Source organism: Entelurus aequoreus, linkage group LG18 (assembly GCF_033978785.1).
Source record: "Entelurus aequoreus isolate RoL-2023_Sb linkage group LG18, RoL_Eaeq_v1.1, whole genome shotgun sequence".
NCBI lineage: Eukaryota > Metazoa > Chordata > Actinopteri > Syngnathiformes > Syngnathidae > Entelurus > Entelurus aequoreus.
The window spans coordinates 10,642,931-10,663,597 of record NC_084748.1 but is presented as its reverse complement, the minus strand read 5'-3'; the positions used below and the strand labels follow the sequence as shown (position 1 = coordinate 10,663,597).

General features: G+C 39.8%; 1 protein-coding gene across 4 annotated transcripts in view; it reads right to left on the bottom strand.

Annotated features, from left to right (window-relative positions):
- Positions 1-20,667, bottom strand: part of LOC133633783 (calcium-binding protein 2-like) — a 72,855-nt gene continuing 52,188 nt past the window's right edge. For 2 of the 4 annotated variants that reach the window (XM_062026473.1, XM_062026476.1), the window contains 5 exons: positions 13,107-13,137; positions 5,153-5,287; positions 2,559-2,668; positions 2,329-2,476; positions 4-789 (listed from right to left, as the gene is read on the bottom strand). In XM_062026473.1, coding sequence (XP_061882457.1) covers positions 764-789; positions 2,329-2,476; positions 2,559-2,668; positions 5,153-5,287; positions 13,107-13,137 — 450 coding nt within the window. In that variant the 3' untranslated portion in view covers positions 4-763. Of the gene's footprint in view, positions 790-2,328; positions 2,477-2,558; positions 2,669-5,152; positions 5,288-13,106; positions 13,138-20,667 lie in introns of all 4 variants that reach the window. The other 2 variants (XM_062026472.1, XM_062026474.1) reach the window with 2 other exon arrangements.

Below are 20,667 nucleotides of genomic sequence, written 5' to 3'. Positions count from 1 at the left end.
TTTAATGTTATTTATTTTTATTTAGAATGAGTATTTCACTATGCCGTTGCACAAAATGTAAAAATAGAACATATATTTCTTGAAAGAGTTAAAATATATTTATTTGAGACAATATTGATACATTCCCACCAGACCAAGGAAAAATAAAGAGGTATTGCGTTTATTGCCATAATGTAAACAAATGGCACCCCCAACACATTTACTGTTATGTAGTTTGTGTGACAAGCATATTTTGCGTACGATTAAAAGTGAAGATAATATTGAAATGCCTGTGGAAAAAAAGGCAACATAATGGAAAAACACTTGGGTAGTACTGCAGTCCAACAACACAGCATACGACATTGGAATAAAAATATTGCAAAATTATTATCTCTCTGACAGTACCAATCATTTATTGGGGTAAATTCTGGAATTACATTGCTAGCATTGCATTAATACAATCGTGTTTATTTTTATTAACCATGTGCTATTAAATAACTCTCATTCCATTTCTTTTTACCGTTTTTAGACCTGTACTACACAATATGCATCACGTATGCTGGTGTCAGTTTAAATTGTTACATTCAATGTAATCTCTTTCCTTCTTCACATCCGCCATGCATTCCATGTTCCAACCTTTAGCACGGTAAACATTCACGTGACACAAACACACGTACAGAGGGGTCTCTCACACTCTGAGAGACTGGAAGGCGGGGCACAAGGAAGTGAGAGTTACAAGACGACGGAGTGCAGTCCTCATTCAGTGCAGCAAAGATGCTTTTGTTCAGCGAGACATCATCCTCACAAACTCTGCAAGAAGAAAATATGCAAATCAAAGATCAAAGCATTTTGAACTGAATTTTGCATCTTAAACATATCTATGTAACTGGACAATAGCCACGTGTACATTGGCAAAAATGTATTGATTCTGATCATAACTCGGATTAGAATGTTCTTATGTTGAGTTGAGTTGAGTTAGAGTTTATTTCGAACATGTAAGCATACACACATGATACATCCCTAGTTGCAGGATCTTAAAGGGCCCTCTAATGCTGAAAAACGTTGGCAATTATTTCATAGTGCTGGACCTAACAAAATATGTCTACAGGTAAGATTCCCCCCAAAATAGACATAGTTGTGATTTTAGGCTTGAATTAACGAGTTTCAGTACATTTTGGAACACCAACTTTTAGCTCCAAAATGTGGGTGAGCCTGCATCAGCCTGCTGACATAACCTATATAAGTATGAGCCTAATCTACTAAAGGTTTTTGTTATTTAAACACGTGCAAACTTGATAGCACACGCTAACCTGATTAATTAAGACTGAGCGCAGAGCATTGCGTCTCCAATGTGAGACAGCAGTCTGCCTTCATAAAGATGCAGACGATGGTTTAGTGTGGCTGAGACGGGGTTTAGGCTAAATAATTTTTCGTTTAAGGGGTTAAACGACTTAGTGTAGATATGGCCTAAGGCCACACTAAACCATTGTTTAAAGTCCCCCTCCTTGGATAATTTTTTACACAGGTAAGTCAGCCGTGTAATTCTTGAATCTCCGGCACTTAGCTTTGTATGGACTGGTGAGTTCGGAGAGGAAGCAACTAATTAAGCCCACACATCGGAAGTGTCAGTATGTTGCTGCACAGTCTGCCTTAAAACTAACAAAACTAAAGACACGTTTCAGTGATGTGGATGTGATCGTGATAGGCAGTGTGTGACTACAAATATTGCTTTATGGATGTGACTGTGAAATGGCAGGCATGATGCCCGCATCTTCGCTAACTCCGCCATTAGCACGCAGCTGAAAGATGGAACCATCCCCTCGTGTCCCAAACTGTTTATTGCATTGTCTACTTTCTCATGTCTAATAAAGATTTTATTAATTTATGATGGCTCAGGTGTGATTCCCTACAATTCCCCACAGCACACAGGATTCTAGTTAATTGAAATACCACAACACTGGATATTGTTCAAAGGAGATACATTTTAATTTAAAAACTTGCACAAAACACAGCAAACAAATGTAAAATGCACAGCAAACTATTTACAATATAGCTATTTTAAACAACTTCCCAGTGAAGTCAAGTAATCTACTGGAGAGTTTGGAGCATATAGATTTTATTTTTTTCGCACATGCATACTAGGTCGCGTTGCGCCGGCGGACGGAGGGTCTTAAACGGTGGCATTGTTATGTGTGGACACGGTTAAGGTTAGGTGTGATTTACCCTGGATAACCTTATCTGGCTTAGTGTAAACGGGGCCTTAGGCTAAATAATTATTCGTTTAAGGGGTTTAACGACTTGGTGTAGACATGGCCTAAGTGATGTCAAATCCCCCTCATTCTTGCTCACCCTCAAAGTCTACCTCTCCGTCCCCGTTGAGGTCGACGTCACGCAGGATCTCATCTATCTCACGGTGGTTGAGTTGCTCGCCCATCAGCTTCTTCATGGCTTCTCTTAGCTCCCCAAGGCTGATCTGACCGTCACCATCGGAGTCAAACTAGGACAGTGAGGGCGCGGAAGAGGGAATTAGGAGAGAACAAATCAAGTATATTCTGGCAGGCTGTCATCATAAAGCAGACCTCTTTAAAGGCGTCCCGAAGCTCTTTGACTCCAATCATGTCTGCGGTCTCAGCCAGCATCTTTGGACCCATCAACTCCACAAAGTCTTCAAAGTCTACTCTGCCGCCACCTAGAGGGCAAAAAACATAGTGGAAACTACAACTTGCTCAGTCATTTTGTAGTCCAGGGTTGGGGTTTCAGTAGGGAAGTCCCCATACAACTTTTTCACGTTTGATACGAGGAGGCTTGAGTATCGGCCGATACAATATCACAGGAATCATACAAAATTTTATTATTTTGTATTGTGGAATAGTAGAAAACCTTTTATTAAGTGAAATTAATCAAATAGAGAACAATGGTATGTATGAAAAACACTAACGTATTTGTTATTAACCATCTGAAATGGACTTATGCTGTCTTTAAGTTGAAATGGAGGGGTGTTTGTTCTTTTGGTGACACCTAGTGGCCTCAATAATTAGGTCAAGCTCATGATGAAGTAAGTTGAATGATGCTAAATGATAAAATGCTTGATTTCACGTCAGATATTTCAAAATGTTGATATGAATTTTGCATCAGCTTGTGATTTTGCGAATTTGTTGTCAATATTCATCGTTTTCATAATGTATTTGTAGATAGTATTCTTTGTGTTTGATTTAAATAACATTCGAGGCCAGACATTACAGGCAACATGCATAGTTAATGTAAGAGCTTACTACCGCTAGCTTAGCTGTGCGCTAGAATGCTAAACAGTTGAATTTTGCTTGGTAAAGTTCCAACGATTAATGAATTTTAGTCGAAAAAAAGCTTTGATTTCTACTATGTTGCTTTGATTAATTGTTTAATCTTTTATCTCTGGCTCTCAGCAAAGGCGGACACTTTCCTTCCCTCTCCCTTATCTCTCATGCTTTGCTTCTTTTTCTTGTCTTAACTATCATTTTTTGAACTGCTCTCTAAGATCTAAACAATGGAACTGATAAACTGTCTCAGCAAAATTTACAAGATCTTCTCAACAAGAAGCTCAGGTTTCACTAAGCATTTGTTGCTATGCACACGATGGACCCTTGGCAGAATTTAAGTGTCTTGTCCTTAGCGATTATTTCAGTCAAGGACATTGAAGACCTCCACCTATTTGGAATCATGATAACAAGACATCTGTTGATTGGAGTAAGCGTTGCCCTGGTGTATCGACAATTTCGGAAGATGCTGGCAGCTATTCAAGGAACCGCAAAGTTGCAGTGCCAAGAGTCAGGACGAAACAGGGTGAGGCTGCGTTTCAGTTTCATGCTTTTAAAATCTGGAATAGTCTTCCAGAAGAGGTAAGACATGCCTCTACGTTGGCATTGTTCAAAACACTTTTATTTAATTATGCATACAAACATTTAAATTATATTAATTACACTCTTTGATTGTAATTTGAATTATATTGTGTTAATGATGATTTGACTTTATGATTTTAATTTGAATCATAATTATTTCATTTTTGCCTTGATGTAATTTTCTGTAATGAACTTTGAATTGTCTTGTGTACGAATTGTGCTCTATAAATAAACTTGCTTTGCTTTGCCTGAAGTCTGCACTTTTGATGCAGGTTGTTGCTGAGTCGTCATGCTGTACCACTCCTAAAAAATTTAACAAATTGTGTAAGAAAAATACCCTTTCAAATGAAATTCAGAGTAAAAAGTAGAGATGTCCCGATACAACTTTTTCACTTCCGATGCAATACGAATATTAGAGCCTTGATTATTTACTGACATCGATATTACATCCTTGAGTATGTTTTGGTATTGATTTTTCTAATACGATATCAGGAGAAATCATACATACTTGTTGGAATGTCGGAAAAGGTTTGATTAAGGGAAATTAGTCAAACAGAAGACAATACTAGGTATGAAAACCACTAACCTATTTACTTTTAACTGTTTGGGATGGACTTATGCTGCCTTTGAGTGAAGTGGAGTGGTATTTTCAAAATAATTAATGACGTTAAGCTCATGATGCAGTAAGTTAAATGATGCCGACGCATTTGTTTATACTTTCTAATACGTTTTCTGCTTTGGAGACTTTGTATTTGTAAGTAATATGAAACCGTAATTATTTGATACGTATTTATGTTGACAAATGTGCTGTTTTAGACTGCAATGTTGTTTAATAAAGGACACTTAATAGATACTGTATGTCTAGCTTGTGTGCTTAGCTGTTGTTTAGCTTCGAGCTCTTAGTAGCCTATAGCTTACCATGTTTACCTTTTGTAAATGACTTGACTAAAAAAACAAGAAAAGACCCAACGTGTGTGCTCATTGGAGGACATTTAGATGTTAACTGGCTGCCCAGCGTTGCACGAGTAAAACACACTGCAAGATTGCTTGTATCAGAGATTTCATCAGAGATTTTAGGGGCAAGCCGGTACATGTTTTTACTGATATTGGATCGGGACACCCATATTAAAATGCTGGTGTCTAAGATAGCACTATGTCTAAGTCGCCATCTAAGTTTTTTTTAAAAGTTTTTTATCTCCTGTGCATCCTGTTTTCCTAAATCATGGATTTCTGGATTTTTGAATCCAGTTTCTCTCTTGTCCTCTCTAACTCTCTCTCTCGCTTTACAGTGAGCTTACAGATCTGCTGGCTGAGCTCGATCAGTTCCATCTCAGTCGGCATGTATCCCATCGTCCTCATGCACTCGCCAAGGTCCTTGCAACTGATGAAGCCATCCTTGTCCTTGTCAAACTCCCTGAACGCCTCACGCAGCTCTGCAGGAGAAAAAGTGTGTTAAAATATCTTATAATTACTTTGTAAATATGGCATTGTGATTTATATTTGTATGTTTTTTTTTATCTATTAAGAGAGCATTTCACCACTTTCTTGTGGCATTTCCAGCCTGGCAATACCCTTTTTTTTTTTTTTTTTTTTTTTTACAAATTATGTGCAAAGTATAAATAATTTGGGTGGGGGCATGGGTTTTACTCATTAAATGGGTTATACTTGTGTAGCGCTTTTCTAACCATCAAGGTACATTATTGGGGGGGGGGGGGGAGATCTCTTGCAATTCCACATGCATGATCATGTCCTGTTTTACATAAGACATAAGCATTTCCTAACCCCAGGCTTGTACAGGAGAGGCAGTCGTTTCACACATGCCTGATTGCTGCCAGTTTGTTGGTGACACGCTATGCAGGTCTCATGACAGTCAAATCTGATTACTGACATTTTGGGATGCACAGTCGAGAAGAAGTCTTTACAACAATTGTGCTGTTATTGTTGCTTGTGATGTCATGTCGGGTTGCAGACTCTGCATAGGCTCAAACACTGTCTCTAATTAATGCTACAATGTTCCATACCGAAAAAGCAAGCATGCCTTATAACAGCCCTTTTTAAAATACGCTAGCTACATATACATGCTAAAGATGAGCATTAGCAATTTTACATGGCAATTTCAACACCTCTAAATTTCGTAAGATGCACGTTTCAATCAAACAGCTGGTGTGTAATAAGGACAATACTTACTAGGGGCGTCCCTGTTCGATATCAGCAAAAAATTAGGTATCGGACGATATTGGCTTGCGAGTAAAATATCCAATATTTCCATTCCAACAATTTTTTATATTTATTTAATGTACTCAATATTTAATAGAAACATTTGAGACGACATTAAAATAGTCAGAGTCCATGGTTCTCGCCCGGAAAAGGGTGGAGTGCCATCTCCGGGTTGGGGAGGAGACACTGCCCCAAGTGGAGGAGTTCAAGTACCTCTGAGTCTTGTTCACGAGTGAGGGAAGAGTGGTTCGTGAGATTGACAGGCTTATCGTTGCGGCATCTTCAGTAATGCGGACGCTGTATCGATCCGTTGTGGTTAAAAAGGAGCTGAGCCGGAAGGCAAAGCTCTCAATTTACCGGTCGATCTACGCTCCCATCCTCACCTATGGTCATAAGCTTTGGGTTATGACCGAAAAGACAAGATCACGGGTACAAGCGGCCGAAATGAGTTCCCTCCGCCGGGTGGCAGGGCTCTCCCTTAGAGATAGGGTGATAAGCTCTGCCATCCGGGAGAAGCTCAAAGTAAAGCCGCTGCTCCTCCACATCGAGAGGAGTCAGATGAGGTGGTTAGGGCATCTGGTCAGGATGCCACCCAAACGCCTCCCTTCTAACCGGTAAGAGGCCACGGGGAAGACCCAGGACACGTTGGGAAGACTATGTCTCCCGGCTGGCCTGGGAATGCCTCGGGATCCCCTGGGAAGAGCTGGACGAAGTGTCTGGGGAGAGGAAAGTCTGGGCTTCCCTACTTAGGCTGCTGCCCCCGCGACCCGACCTCGGATAAGCGGAAGAAGATGGATGGACATTAACATAAATAATGAATAAAAAGGAGCAGAAATAAGTATAAACGTATAATATCCGGCCACTAGTTACACAAATACAATATTCTCTGTTCAACTCAACAACAAAAAATGAACAAAAACATCAGCTTACTCAAAGTCATATCTTTTCATACACTTCAATGCAATATGTGTTATGGCGCGGCCTCAAACTCGCTTTTCTCCGGCAGCTGGGTCCGCTAGCACCTCTGCTGGCAGCGCGCCGAGACACTGGCCGCATCACGCCCACATGCCGGCAAGACACGCCCTCTGTGGCCAGTGCATGGACGCTTTTTGTGGCAACAGCAGTTACGCCCAGGACATGGGCGTGGTACTCGTGGGCTGTTATGGTTATGGCGCCACTCGCGTCCACCTTCCCGATGGCCTAGAAGGTGGCTGTTCCTTGGCTGTTCGACTCGCCGGCTGCAGCGGCGGTCTACTCGCTGCCGCCACCAGACTCGTCACCGATGGTTTCGGGGACATTTGGGCCGGCGACCCACCACCAGTTCCCCCCTCCGCCCTCCCTTGTCTCTTGATCTCGTTGTTCTGCTTTCAGTCCTAGGACATCTGGAATCTGTCCATAAGGAGGGGGGTACTGTCACGGTGCGGGTTCAAACCAGCTTTTCTCCGGCAGCTGGGTCTGCCAGCACCTCCTCCGGCAGAGCGCCGAGACACGCCCCTGCACGTGCTGGCCGCATCACGCCCACATGCCGGCAAGACTGTGGGCGATCAGCAATCAACACACCTGGGACTGATGAGGGCGAGCTGTATTTAGACCAGTGGACCCAAGGATCCTGGCCGGAACTTAGTCTTCTGTACCCTAGTAAGCACCCCTTCTCTGGCTTCTATCCTGTGTACTCGCTCTCCCCCTGTGACTTCCTTGTTTCCGTGTCTGGTGTCCGTGTTGTCCTCCCGCAGTGCTTTCCTGAGTTTCTCCTGTGATCCCCTGTTGTTCCCCTCTGGATTCTGGACTGCCTCTCTTCATCATCGACCTCCGCTTGGACACGGACCTCTGACGCCTCGCCATTCGCCCTGACTATCCCCGCCTGGTCACGGACTGCCTTCCTGCCTTGTTCCTTCTCCTCGTTCAACATTTGGTAAAACACTACAGCTAATCACACACATAGCCTCACACACACACTTTTGAATTAGTCACACTCCATTCTCAAGTTTATTTATAGTATTATTGTTGATTATTATATATATGATAATATATATAATAACATACATAGAGCTATACTGCCCCCTTGTGTCTGTGCCGTCAACTCCCTCCTGCACACATAACAATATGTTAGATATGGAGCATCAGGGATTCATAGAAAATATACAATGTTTTTAATTTAGTAATTATTTCACCTTATGTAAAATAGCAATAGTTTTAAACATTTTAACATTATATGTAATTTTCATGACATATTTTTATCAATCATTTAACCCAAAAAACTGTATTTTGTTCTTTGAATCTCAACTTCTTTGACATATAATGATCCAAGCAATCCTGCATTGCTGGCCAGCCAGTTAACATCTAAATGTCCTCTTGTTCATACCTAACATTGTTCTCTGACTAATTTCACTTGATCAAACCTTTTCCAACATTCCACACTACAGAATAATAGAAGTGTGATTCCTGCGGATATTGTATCAGAATCAGAATCAGATTTATTGAACAAGTATGTTTGACACATTAAAAACTTGACTTGGTAGACTATGCTCTCTTTGTTTTGCAAGAAACAAGGAAAAATGCAACAACTAGAATAGAATAGAATACATAGAATTGAATAGAATATATCTGTATTGTCATTGTACAATGAAATTGCAAGCAAAACTAATTTAGTGCAAATTCATAACACATAAAAACATAAGAACATAGATAAATAGATAAAAATACATAAAATACATAAAAATACCGAGCACACAGCTCACATGCACAGTCATTATTGTAGTCTTGTGTTCAGCGACACTATTGCTCTCCGGTAAAAAGTGTTCTTAAGTCTGTTTGTCCGGCATTTTATTGTCCTGTATCTCCTGCCCGAGGGCAGCAGTTCAAAAAGTTTATGTCCAGGGTGAGATGGGTCCCTTATGATGTTTTGGGCCTTTTTGAGGCACCTGGCACTGTACAGTTCATCTAGGGAGGGGAGAGAGCAGCCAGTGATCTTCATGGCAGTTTTTATGACCGTCTGAAGTGCATTTCTCTCTGCTGCCGTACTGCAGAGAGACATACTGCACACATGCAGTATGTCAGCACACTCTCTATTGAGCAGCGATAGGACACAAGGAAATTGTGAAACTGGAAATTGTGATGTATCATGTTGTATGCTTGCATGTTCGAAATAAACTCAAACTCAACTCAACTCAACAAGCAGTTTTTGTGTTTTGTTCTTTTTGAGGGGTCTCAGAAAGTAAAGTCTCTGCTGTGCCTTTTTGATGGTCCCTGAGGTGTTCATACTCCACGACAGGTCTTCCTCTATCTGGATCTCCAGGAACCTGAAGTTAGAGACCCTTTCCACATAGTCCCCATTGATGTACAGTGGTTGGATGTTTATTGTTTTTTTCTTCCGGAAATCCATGATCAGCTCCTTCGTCTTGGTGGTGTTAAGGACCAGGTTGTTTTCCCTGCACCACCCAGTCAGCCGCTCCACTTCATTTCTGTAGGCAGACTCATCCCTCCCAGAAATGAGTCCCACTTCTGTGGTGTTGTCTGCAAACTTAATAGTGGTATTGCTGGCATGAGCAGGGGTGTAGTCATGAGTGTAGAGGGTGTAGAGTAGGGGGCTTAGCACGCAGCCCTGGGGGGAGCCGGTGCTGATGCTGATGGATGTTGAGAGGTGGGAGCCTACTCTCACCCTCTGAGAGCGATTTGTCAGGAAGTCCAGGATCCAGTGGCAGATGGAGGAAGACAGTCCCAGCCCCGTCAGTTTGGGCACCAGTCTGTGGGGGAGGATTGTATTGAACGCAGAGCTAAAATCAACCAAAAGTAGCCTTGCATAGCTCCCCTGCTGCTCTAGGTGGCTCAGAGCAGTGTGGAGGGCTGTTGCGATAGCATCCTCTGTAGACCTGTTGGCCCTGTACGCAAACTGGTGAGAGTCCAATGCAGGTGGCAGATTTGAGGTGATGTGCCCCCGAACCAGCTGTCTCAAAGCACTTCATAACGATTTGTGTAAGTGCCACTGGACGGTAATCATTCAGGCTGTTTACTGCAGATTTTTTAGGCAGTGGGACAATAACAGACTACGAGAGAGCACAGATCAATACTCCAATATTGTGTCCTATTGGAAGTGGAAACAGTTGTATCACGATACCCCTAACACTTAGGGCCTGATCTACTAAAGGTTTGCGTGTACTAAAACACGTACAACTTGATAGCACACACAAAGCTGATCTACTAAACTTGTGTGCAGAGGATTGCGTCCCTTAAGTGAGTAAAATAAGCGGTGCAATCCATTTAGCCTTCATGAATATGCAGAATAAATGCTGATTATCACAACGCCCACAATACTGCGAGGAGAAAATGGAAACATAATAATTTAGCACACGCAGTGTGATCTATCCAGATTGAAACTGTTCTGTGGCCGCAGGTTTTGCCTCTTTATTTAGTATGTCTCAGTGCAAACTGGCGGTTGCGCAGAAATGGCTGTGAGAAAGAAGGTGATCGCCCTGCAGCTCCGTCCTACGTATGCTTGTAAAGAATAAAAATATTAGACAAATTGTCTATTTAGCAATATATATGCATAATGTTATAGCTGCTGAATGACTTAAGGGGCTTATTAAAAAAAATTAAACTGATGCGTTTTGGGGTCTGCTGGTGTTTTTTTATGACATACATTTTTTTATAAATGAGATATTAAAATATTTCCTGCATTAAAAAAAAATGTATTGATATATGCCTGTTTCTTGCGTCTGGAACATTCTAGGATACACTCGCAGTTAGTGACAGCATTTCCCGTGAGCGCACCTTCAGCATGCTAAAAAAGTGGGTTCCGTTGTAGATGCACTGCAGTGCTGCTTCTACCTGAACAAAAATATAAACGCAACACTTTTGTGATCCAAAACTTTTACTAGATCCAAAACTTTTACTACATATACAAAAGACCTATTAATCTCAAATATTGTTCACAAATGTTTCTAAATCTGTGTTACTGAGCATTTCTTATTTGACAAAATAATCCATCCCACCTCACACGTGTGGCATATCAAGATGCTGATTAAATAGCATGATCATTGTGTGCATAAGTCAATCCCAACAGATAAAAAACAAACGTGCTGCGTTTATATTTTTGTTCAGTATAAAATGCCCATCAAAAGTGGCACATGTCTGCTGCATGTTTCAAAACATAGCAAAACTCCACAGGGGTAGGAGCATGATAACATGAATGTGCAGCAAAGTAGTGTCTCTATGGTGAAAGCTGCATAGTACATGCAAAATCCTCATTTGAATAATAATCAATTGCACACACAGTCTTAGTAGATCACACTCAACATGCCCTCATGCCATTTTTTTTACTTTGCACATGCTTTTTAGCACATGGTATTTCGATCCTAGTAGATCAAGCCCATTTATTGTAAACATTTTGTCTGACCCAACAGAAGACAAGACTGGCACATTCAACTTGATGGCAAAGACTATGTTCTGATTACAGCAACCCACCAAGGACAAACTGCAAATAATGCAAACTTGCAAATAAGACTCATAAGTGTAAGAAAACAACATTTTAAACATATCAACATTTAAATTAGTACCACAAACATGTACACACAAAAAAGTGCCAACAATTGGTAGAGTTGAGTACCGATATCCAGCTACAGTATTGGTACAAATGTGAAATGCACACTTCCCTAGTAGCATTTGTACAATAGTGCACCTTTTAAAACTAGTTTCAAGTTGTGTGCATTTTAGGCTATAAAAAAATGAAGTTAATGTCAAAAACGGGTCAAGTTTGAACTAAATAGTACATCAAAGATGTAAATATCACTGCAGCCTTAAAGGCCTACTGAAACCCAAAACTACCGACCACGCAGTCTGATAGTTTATATATCAATGATGAAATCTTAACATTGCAACACATGCCAATACGGCCGAGTTAGATTAGTAAAGTGCAATTTTAAATTTCCCGCGAAATATTCTGCTGAAAAAGTCTCGGTATGATGACGTTTGCGCATGACGTCACGGATTGTAGCGGACATATTGGGACACCATTGTGGCCAGCTATTAAGTCGTCTGTTTTCATCGCAAAATTCCACAGTATTCTGGACATCTGTGTTGGTGAATCTTTTGCAATTTGTTTAATGAACAATGAAGACAGCAAAGAAGAAAGCTGTAGGTGGGAAGCGATGTATTAGCGGCCGGCTGCAGCAACACAGGAGGACTTTGAGTTGGATAGCAGACGCGCTACCGTGAGTACGCAACTTTGGCTTCCAAACATTTGATCGCTTGCCCGTACGTGCGTGCCGCTATGTGCATGTCACGTACGTAACTTTGGGGAAACATATGTGCTGTATGAACTTTGGGGAAGTGAACATTACTTTGGGCTGTGGGATTGAGTGTGTTGTGAGGGTGTTTGAGTTGTATTGGTGGGTTATATGGACGGGAGGGGGGAGGTGTTTGTTATGCGGATTAATTTGTGACATATTAAATATAAGCCTGGTTGTGTTGTGGCTAATAGAGTATATATAAGTCTTGTGTTTATTTACTGTTTTAGTCATTCCCAGCTGAATATCAGGTCCCACCTGCCTCTCACAGCATCTTCCCTATCTGAATCGCTTCCACTGCCCTCTAATCCTTCACTCTCACTTTCCTCATCCACAAATCTTTCATCCTCGCTCAAATTAATGGGGTAATCGTCGCTTTCTCGGTCCGAATCGCTCTCGCTGCTGGTGGCCATGATTGTAAACAATGTGCAGATGTGAGGCGCTCCACAGCCTGTGACGTCACGCTACTTCCGGTACAGGCAAGGCTTTTTTATCAGCGACCAAAAGTTGCGAACTTTATCGTCAATGTTCTCTACTAAATCCTTTCAGCAAAAATATGGCAATATCGTGAAATGATCAAGTATGACACATAGAATGGACCTGCTATCCCCGTTTAAATAAGAACATTTCATTTCAGTAGGCCTTTAAGGGAGCTGCTTGCAGCGGATGGATGGCAATGTGTGCAGGTAAGGGCAAAGTCCGGAACGTTGTCATGTTAAAATGATATGACAATAATTCAGAGATGCAATTATACCTTCCATTTCTTCAGGCCGCAGGTCTCGGTCCTGCAGGATGTGGGTTGGAGTAGAACAATGCATGGAAAGAAATGGACAGTCAGGTTAACACAAAACATTTTGACAACAATATTCTGTGGATCGTTGGGTTGGGTAATCAATCAAAATTATTAAATAATAATGGTATTTCATAATGTGAAGAAGCTTCATGTACGAGACACGAATTCAAGTTTGACATGCAGGTGAGACCGGGATATGCCCGTGATATGTTTTGCGAGCCTGCGACTTCATCATGGGAAATAACACAAGGCGGGATTAGAGGCTGCTGGGGAGGGACAACACAAGGGGATTACGCTTGCAAATTGTATTACAAATCACGAAGGCTTATCGTGCATTTTTTTAAATTTTCCACCCCAAACCAATTTTGTCATCCACACTTTCATGGGATGGACATTGATATAACACAAATAAGTGTAAATGTACTATAATTGTTTCACCATATACTGTAACTTACTCCTGTAATGTAGAATTTACTAATAAAACAATATAAATAAAAAAAGAAAGCACATGAAAAGTGAAAATCGACTACATTATCTTCCTGAGGCCCTAATAAATCATCAATTAATCAGACAGGGGTTAGAACAGGCAAAATCCTTCATTTCTGCTAATTTAACCTAATAATAAACAATTTGTACTCATTCATTCTCTCACTTGTTTCCTGTTTATGTTCACATTCCAGCTGGAGCCTATCCCAGCTGACTTTGGGTGAAAGGTGGTGTACACCCTGTACTGAGTCAGTACACATAATCAGGCATTCACAATTTTTTCAAACCCAAACCGATGACTTCCTGCTTCTCAAGACTAGTACCGATAACTTATTCATTTATTTTTTAAATGTAAATTTGAGTGTTGTTTGTGCTCATATGGAATTAACAAAGAGTAAAACAATGGTGGATTTCACAAACCGTACATGTAGCTGCGTCCTAACCAAATATGACATCACCACTAACACACATACATAAATCAGTAAAGTTAGGTTCTGATTAAGAGTAGGTGTCGTTGACATTTTAACTGATACCAGTATCAAATCGATACTTTAAAAATAATGCCGGCGCTTGAGCGGTGCCCAAACTGGTACTTAAAAAATAAAAAACATGCATACAGGTATTTTTGTATGGAATTTTGTGACATTCGAGTTGAACAGACTAGTAATTAAAATACTTTGGTGACATGAATGAAAAGATAATTATTAATACATTCAAGAATGAAAAATACGATCTCGAACAAATTGGCATAATTATTGCAGCAATGCATACCAAAAGATGAAATGTTTGATGCTCAAAATTCTGAGTGTTCCTGACTGCAACCTTGCTCGCCATAACCGTCATGAGGAAGTGGTGTGTTGTTGTGCTAACGTTAGCAACCTAAGGCTCTTGAGCCGCATGCGGCTCTATAGTGCCACCCTAGTGGCTCCCTGAAGCATTTTTAAAAAAGGATTGAAAATGGAAAAAGATGGGGGGACTTTTTTTTCTCTTTGTTTTAGTATGTTTTTTGTTTAAGGACAATCATGACACAAACCTTCCCAATTGTTAGAAAGCCCACTGTTTAATATGTTTGTGTGTATGCTTCACTGATGAGAGTATTTGGTGAACATCGTTTTGTCCTACTAATTTTGGCGGTTCTTGAACTCACCATTGTGTGGACTGTGACGCAACAGTTTGTTTACATGTAAAATCTTTCACTCTTTTGTCTCATTTTGTCCACCAAAAGTTTCATGCTGTGTGCGAATGCACAAAGGTGCGCTTTGTTGATGTTATTGACTTGTTGGAGTGCTAATCAGGCGTATTTGGTCAGTGCATGACTGCAAGCTTATCAATGCTAACATGCTATTTAGGCTAGCTGCATGTACATATTGCATCATTATGCCTCATTTGTAGCTATATTTGAGCTCATTTAATATCCTTTACTTTGATTCTCTTTGTATATAATTTAGTTTTGCATGTCTCATGACACATTATCTGTATGTAATATTGGCTGCATTTCAGATAGTTGTTTGTGTGCCATGTTGTTCCAGACCACAGCAAACATTACGTTGTTTGCCAAATATTGTAATAAATCTATTAAAAGAAGACAGCCTTAACACACATCTATACCTTTGGCCATTAAAAGCCAGTAATTTCCAGGAGTTATCTCACCCTCTGAGTAGCCTCTGATTTACTAATGGTTTCTAATGTTGTAAAAATGTGCAGAATAAATATTACATTTCAACATTTTTGTCAACAAAGATTTGCTTCAGCTGGCAACATATACCGTAATTTCCGGACTATAAGCCGCTACTTTTTCCCCTCGTTCTGGTCCCTGCGGCTTATACAAGGGTGCGGTTTATTTACGGCCTGTTCTTCTCCGACACCGACGAAGAGGATTTTGGTGGTTTTAGTACGCAGGAGGAAGACGATGACACAATGATTAAAGACTGACTTTTCATATACTGGTAGGCTGGTTATTTTGATAACGTACATGCGAGCACTTTGTATTACTTTGCACCGTTGTATTATTTGTACTCTGCACGAATGCTTTCGCCATGTCAAAGATGTGAAAGTTTGATTGAAAGATTTATAGTTAATAAATGGGACGCTTTGCGTTCCCAAACAGTCATCTCTGTCCCGACAATCCCCTCCGTGGTAGCAGGAACCCCTATATACTACGGTAATTACACATCAAAACCCTGCGGCTTATAGTCGGGTGCGGCTTATATATGGAGCAATCTGTATTTTCCCCTAAATTTGGCTGGTGCGGCTTATAGTCAGGTGCGGCTTATAGTCCGGAAATTACGGTAGTCATTTTGATAGTAGGCTATTATAGCTAATATAGACACTTACGTCATGTGTTGCCTTCATTATAAGACTTATATACGGCTTTTCATTTTTGGGGCTTCAGATAGATTTGTTTTTTGTATTTTTGGTCCAATATGGCTCTTTCAACATTTTGGGTTGCCGACTCCTGTAACGTGTAATGAGGGCTGCTGTTGCCACGTTAAGGTCGACAATAAAGTTTAAAAAGAGCGTCAGACTCTATGTGCTTCCTTTAGGATGCTGCGTTATGAACAATAATGTTACTTGCACAATTTTACCGCAGTGCTCTACTTTAACGTAGCAAAGGAATAAGTCATCCATAGCTTTTTGTTTTTACAGTGTGGATTCTAGTTAGTGGTCAATGAGGTTGGATGTGTTCAAACAAGGTGTTTTTTTCTTTCCTCACAGAGTATTTGGAGGGCATTTGGTTTGGGCGGCATCCTCTGACGACCGACGCCATGATTGTTTACACTGTGTGGTCGGATTATCCTAAAAACAGTTTGGAAAATCCCAAAAAGTAGAAGCACTTGATTTAATCACTCTAACCCACCTACTGCACAGTATGAGTAGTCTTGCCTCACTGGAGCGTTTATTTTGTTATCTGACATTTTTTTAATGTTGTCACACCGGTGTGTGACAACATAATTCTAATTATTGACCCGATTCGATAATTATTGGGAACCCCTACACATAACAAATGTAATATGTAGCATTTCATGTAAAATATCAATGCACAAAACTGTCCTCAAAACTTGTATTTTCTCGATTGGGTACACGCAAGCCCCTTTTCATAAACATAACTTTTTTACAGGGGTGTTCCGATTCCAAATTAATATCGGATATCAGTTCAAAATGATACAAGCAGTCCTGCAGTGTGTTTACATGTGCAAAGCTGGACAGCCAGTTAACATCTCAAAGTCCTCCAATAAGCACACAAGGTTAGTCTTTTCTTCAATTTTTGTCAAGTATTTTACAAAACCAAAAACCAGTGAAGTTGGCACATTGTGTAAATCCTAAATAAAACAGAATACAATGATTTGCAAATCCTTTTCAACCTATATTAAATTAAATACACTGCAACGACAAGATACTTAACGTTTGAACTTGATAAGGTTGTTATTTTTTGCTAATATTAGCTCATTTGGAACTTAATGCCTGAAACATGTTTCAAAAAAGTGTCCTCCGGAACAAAGAGGAAAAGAACCATCTGGATTGTTATAGGCGCAAAGTTGAAAAGCCAGCATCTGTGATGGTATGGGGGTGTATTAGTGCCCAAGGCATGGGTAACTTACACATCTGTGAAGGCACCATTGCTGAAAGGTACATACAGGTTTTGGAGCAACATATGTTGCCTTCCAAGCAACGTTGTCATAGTTATCATGCTTATTTCAGCAAGACAATGCCAAGCCACGTGTTACAGCAGCGTGGATTCATAGTAAAAGAGTGCGGGTACTAGACTGGCCTGCCTGTAGTCCAGACCTGTATCCCATTGAAAATGTGTGGCGCATTATGAAGCGTAAAATACCACAACGGAGACTCCGGACTGTTGAACAACTTAAACTGTACATCAAGCAAGAATGGGAAAGAATTCCACCTGAAAAGCTTCAAAAATTGGTCTCCTCAGTTCCCTAACGTTACCTGAGTGTTGTTAAAAGGAAAGGCCATGTAACACAGTGGTAAAAATGCCCCTGTGCCAACTTTTTTGCAATGTGTTGCTGCCATTAAATTCTAAGTTAATGATTATATGCCCCAAAAAATTTTGTTTCTCAGTTCGAACATTAAATCTTTGCAGTCTATTCAATTGAATATAAGTTGAAAAGGATTTTTCAAATCATTGTATTCTGTTTTTATTTGTGAATTACACAACGTGCCAACTTCACTAATTTTGGGTTTTGTACAAAAGGTAAACATTGTATATATATATACTACTATATACTATAAGCTACTTGGCACTAGCAGCTACACAACAGCTAAGCACACACTAGCACACAAGCTAGACATACTGTATGTAATAAGTGTCCTTATTTGAGCAATATTGCAGTCTAAAACAGGGGGTTCCCAACCTCTTTTTCACCAGGGACCGGATTAATGTCGGCATTATTTTCCTTCCACATTAGGCAGTAAATTTCCCCTCTGGGATTAATAAAGTATTTCTGATTCTGATTCTGAGATAAATACAACAAAAATAAGTACATGAAAAATACAACTCACCATAAGGCTAACCTTTTTCCCTATGCAAAAAATCCCTCCAAGACTTTTGATTTATACTAATTTTTTCTGGTTTGTGGGCTAATTTTTTGGCTAACATATGTGATACGTGACACGTCATCGCCAAGGACAAGAGGATTGATAGATAAGCTCTATACTTACCATTAGTTCCAATGGATTTATGTGGCCTTCTATTTCTATTCCAAAAGTTACGCATTCATATTTTGTGCAATATTTCATACATGGATACACTTATGTATCCTTTTTTTGGTGCCATTTTTTTGTAAACACATCTGTTAATGCTAACTACTTGCGCAAAAGGGCTAGGTGCAATAATAGCAGCACTACAACTTACTATAGGCCAAAGGCATACTTAATATATGCAACAATTTAGCACACCTGCACTTTAGCAATATATCACTTCTCCATATACTGACTTTTTTCTTGATCTGTCCTGAGCTGAACTCATGCAGCAACATACTGTTTTATTTTTATTTTTTTAATTTTTCTATCTGAATCTGTGTATTTCATTGCACTGTTTATGTCTGATGTTGGTCTAACTTAACTTTTCATTGTTCGTGACACATGAACAATAACAAGATCTGATAACTCAGTTACAGCTCATGTTATTCTATTCTGTGTTATATGTGTTTTATGTTGCACGATTGCGCCAAGTAAAATTCCTAGTTTGTGAACCCGTTCTCAAACAATGGCAATTAAACTCTTCTGATTCGGATTCGGATTCTGATTTATGGACCATGTTGTGTATACCATCCACCTGCCAGGACTGTATATTGAAATTAGCCTTTGGCTACAGTCTGGCACGTTTACACTTTATATAATTACTAATGTGCATTTTCACATGTAACAAAGATATAATAAGTATAACAAATGGCCAATTCCTATCATGAGTTTTATTACACAATATTGAATAAGGTTATTGGTTTGTCGAGTGCGACACGCAAAATTTAAAGGGGGACTGCACTTTTTTTTTTTTAATTCAGCCTATCGTTTACAATCATTATGAGAGATTAAGAAAAAATGTTTTTTCTTTGTTTTGCAGACTAACATGTAAAAATGGTCTCGTTCTCGGTGGCTAGCAATGCAGCTAATGGGACCAATCATTTCTACCTCTACAATACTTAATTTACGTTACCTGTATAGTAACCAAGCTGTGACAACATTGTTATTGTAAGAGCGAACACTGAGGAACTATTTTTTAGTAACACATCTGTGTGATTCGGTATTAGCCGTAAAAGCTAACTATGGCATGAGATAAGCTAACTTCTAGGTTAGCATGAAATATGTTTGAGTTTGTAATGCACAACACAATGCGATAAGACACCAATCTGTAATGACTGAAAAACAGGAACAATCATATTATAGTATCTGTCAAGTATTAGCCCACAATTCATGTTTTGTTTGTACACAGCTGAGCTAGCCAGAGAGCGTATATACTGTAGTTGTAATGACGCATGATGTGTATCACGATCGATGTTAAAGTGACTCACTAGATGGACAGTTGTTCGTCTGGTCCAGCTGGCCATGGACGTTTCTTGTTGATTTTGGATAAGCAATCCATTTATGTCGAAATAGCTTGGCTCCAAATTCCACATTTGCAGCTTCGAGTGCCTCTCACCTCACTCTCTCGGCTTCTGTCTGTGCCAACGTTTCACCCTCTTCTCCGTGCTCGCTTCTATAAGCAGCAGTTCATCCTCAGTTTATTCAGCTTCAAAAAGATAAGGTTGTGAATCCTCATATGTCCAAAAATAGTCGTCTTCGTTGTCTGTTACCAAGTTTGCCAAGATTAGAACACACGCACACACACATTTGATTCCGGAAGTAGGAACACTATGGAAACGGAAATCAATGCGCGGAAGTAATCAGTGCCAGATATGATTAAAATGGTCAAAATACGGTAAATATTGAACATATTACATATTGTTATGAACATGTCTGTTACTAAATTATATATATACTTGCAGTGTGTATATAAAACATTGATGGAGGGTTTTGAAGTTGTCTGAAAGGGCTTTGAAGGCTACAACGGTGACTCCCATTAGCCACATCTTTCTAGCGTTTTTTTTTATCATCTTTAAAATCCTAAAAAAAAAGGAAAAAAAAGGCATGTGTTCTTGTCTCTCATAATGACTGCAAACGATAGGCAACATTCCAAACAAAGTGCAATTCCCCTTTAAGTCGGAGAAAATGCAGTTGTTTCTAAATGTAATGTTTCTTTGCGGCCCAGTAGCAAATGCGTCACCGACCCGCACCGGTGGTTGGGGACCACTGGTCTAAAACACCACATTTGTCAAAATAAGTACATATCAGTAGTAAGTACACCACCATGTTTTGAATGTTGTTAAGACGAAAGCAGAAGGATTTCACCATATTGGTAAATTGGTAAATTTGTTAATCATGATTAGCAAATTAATGTAAAAATCACAAAATCATTCAATGAGCTTAAAAAAAATGGTAAAGTAAACAACTGAAAACAGCACTTATGAGCATATATTCACAT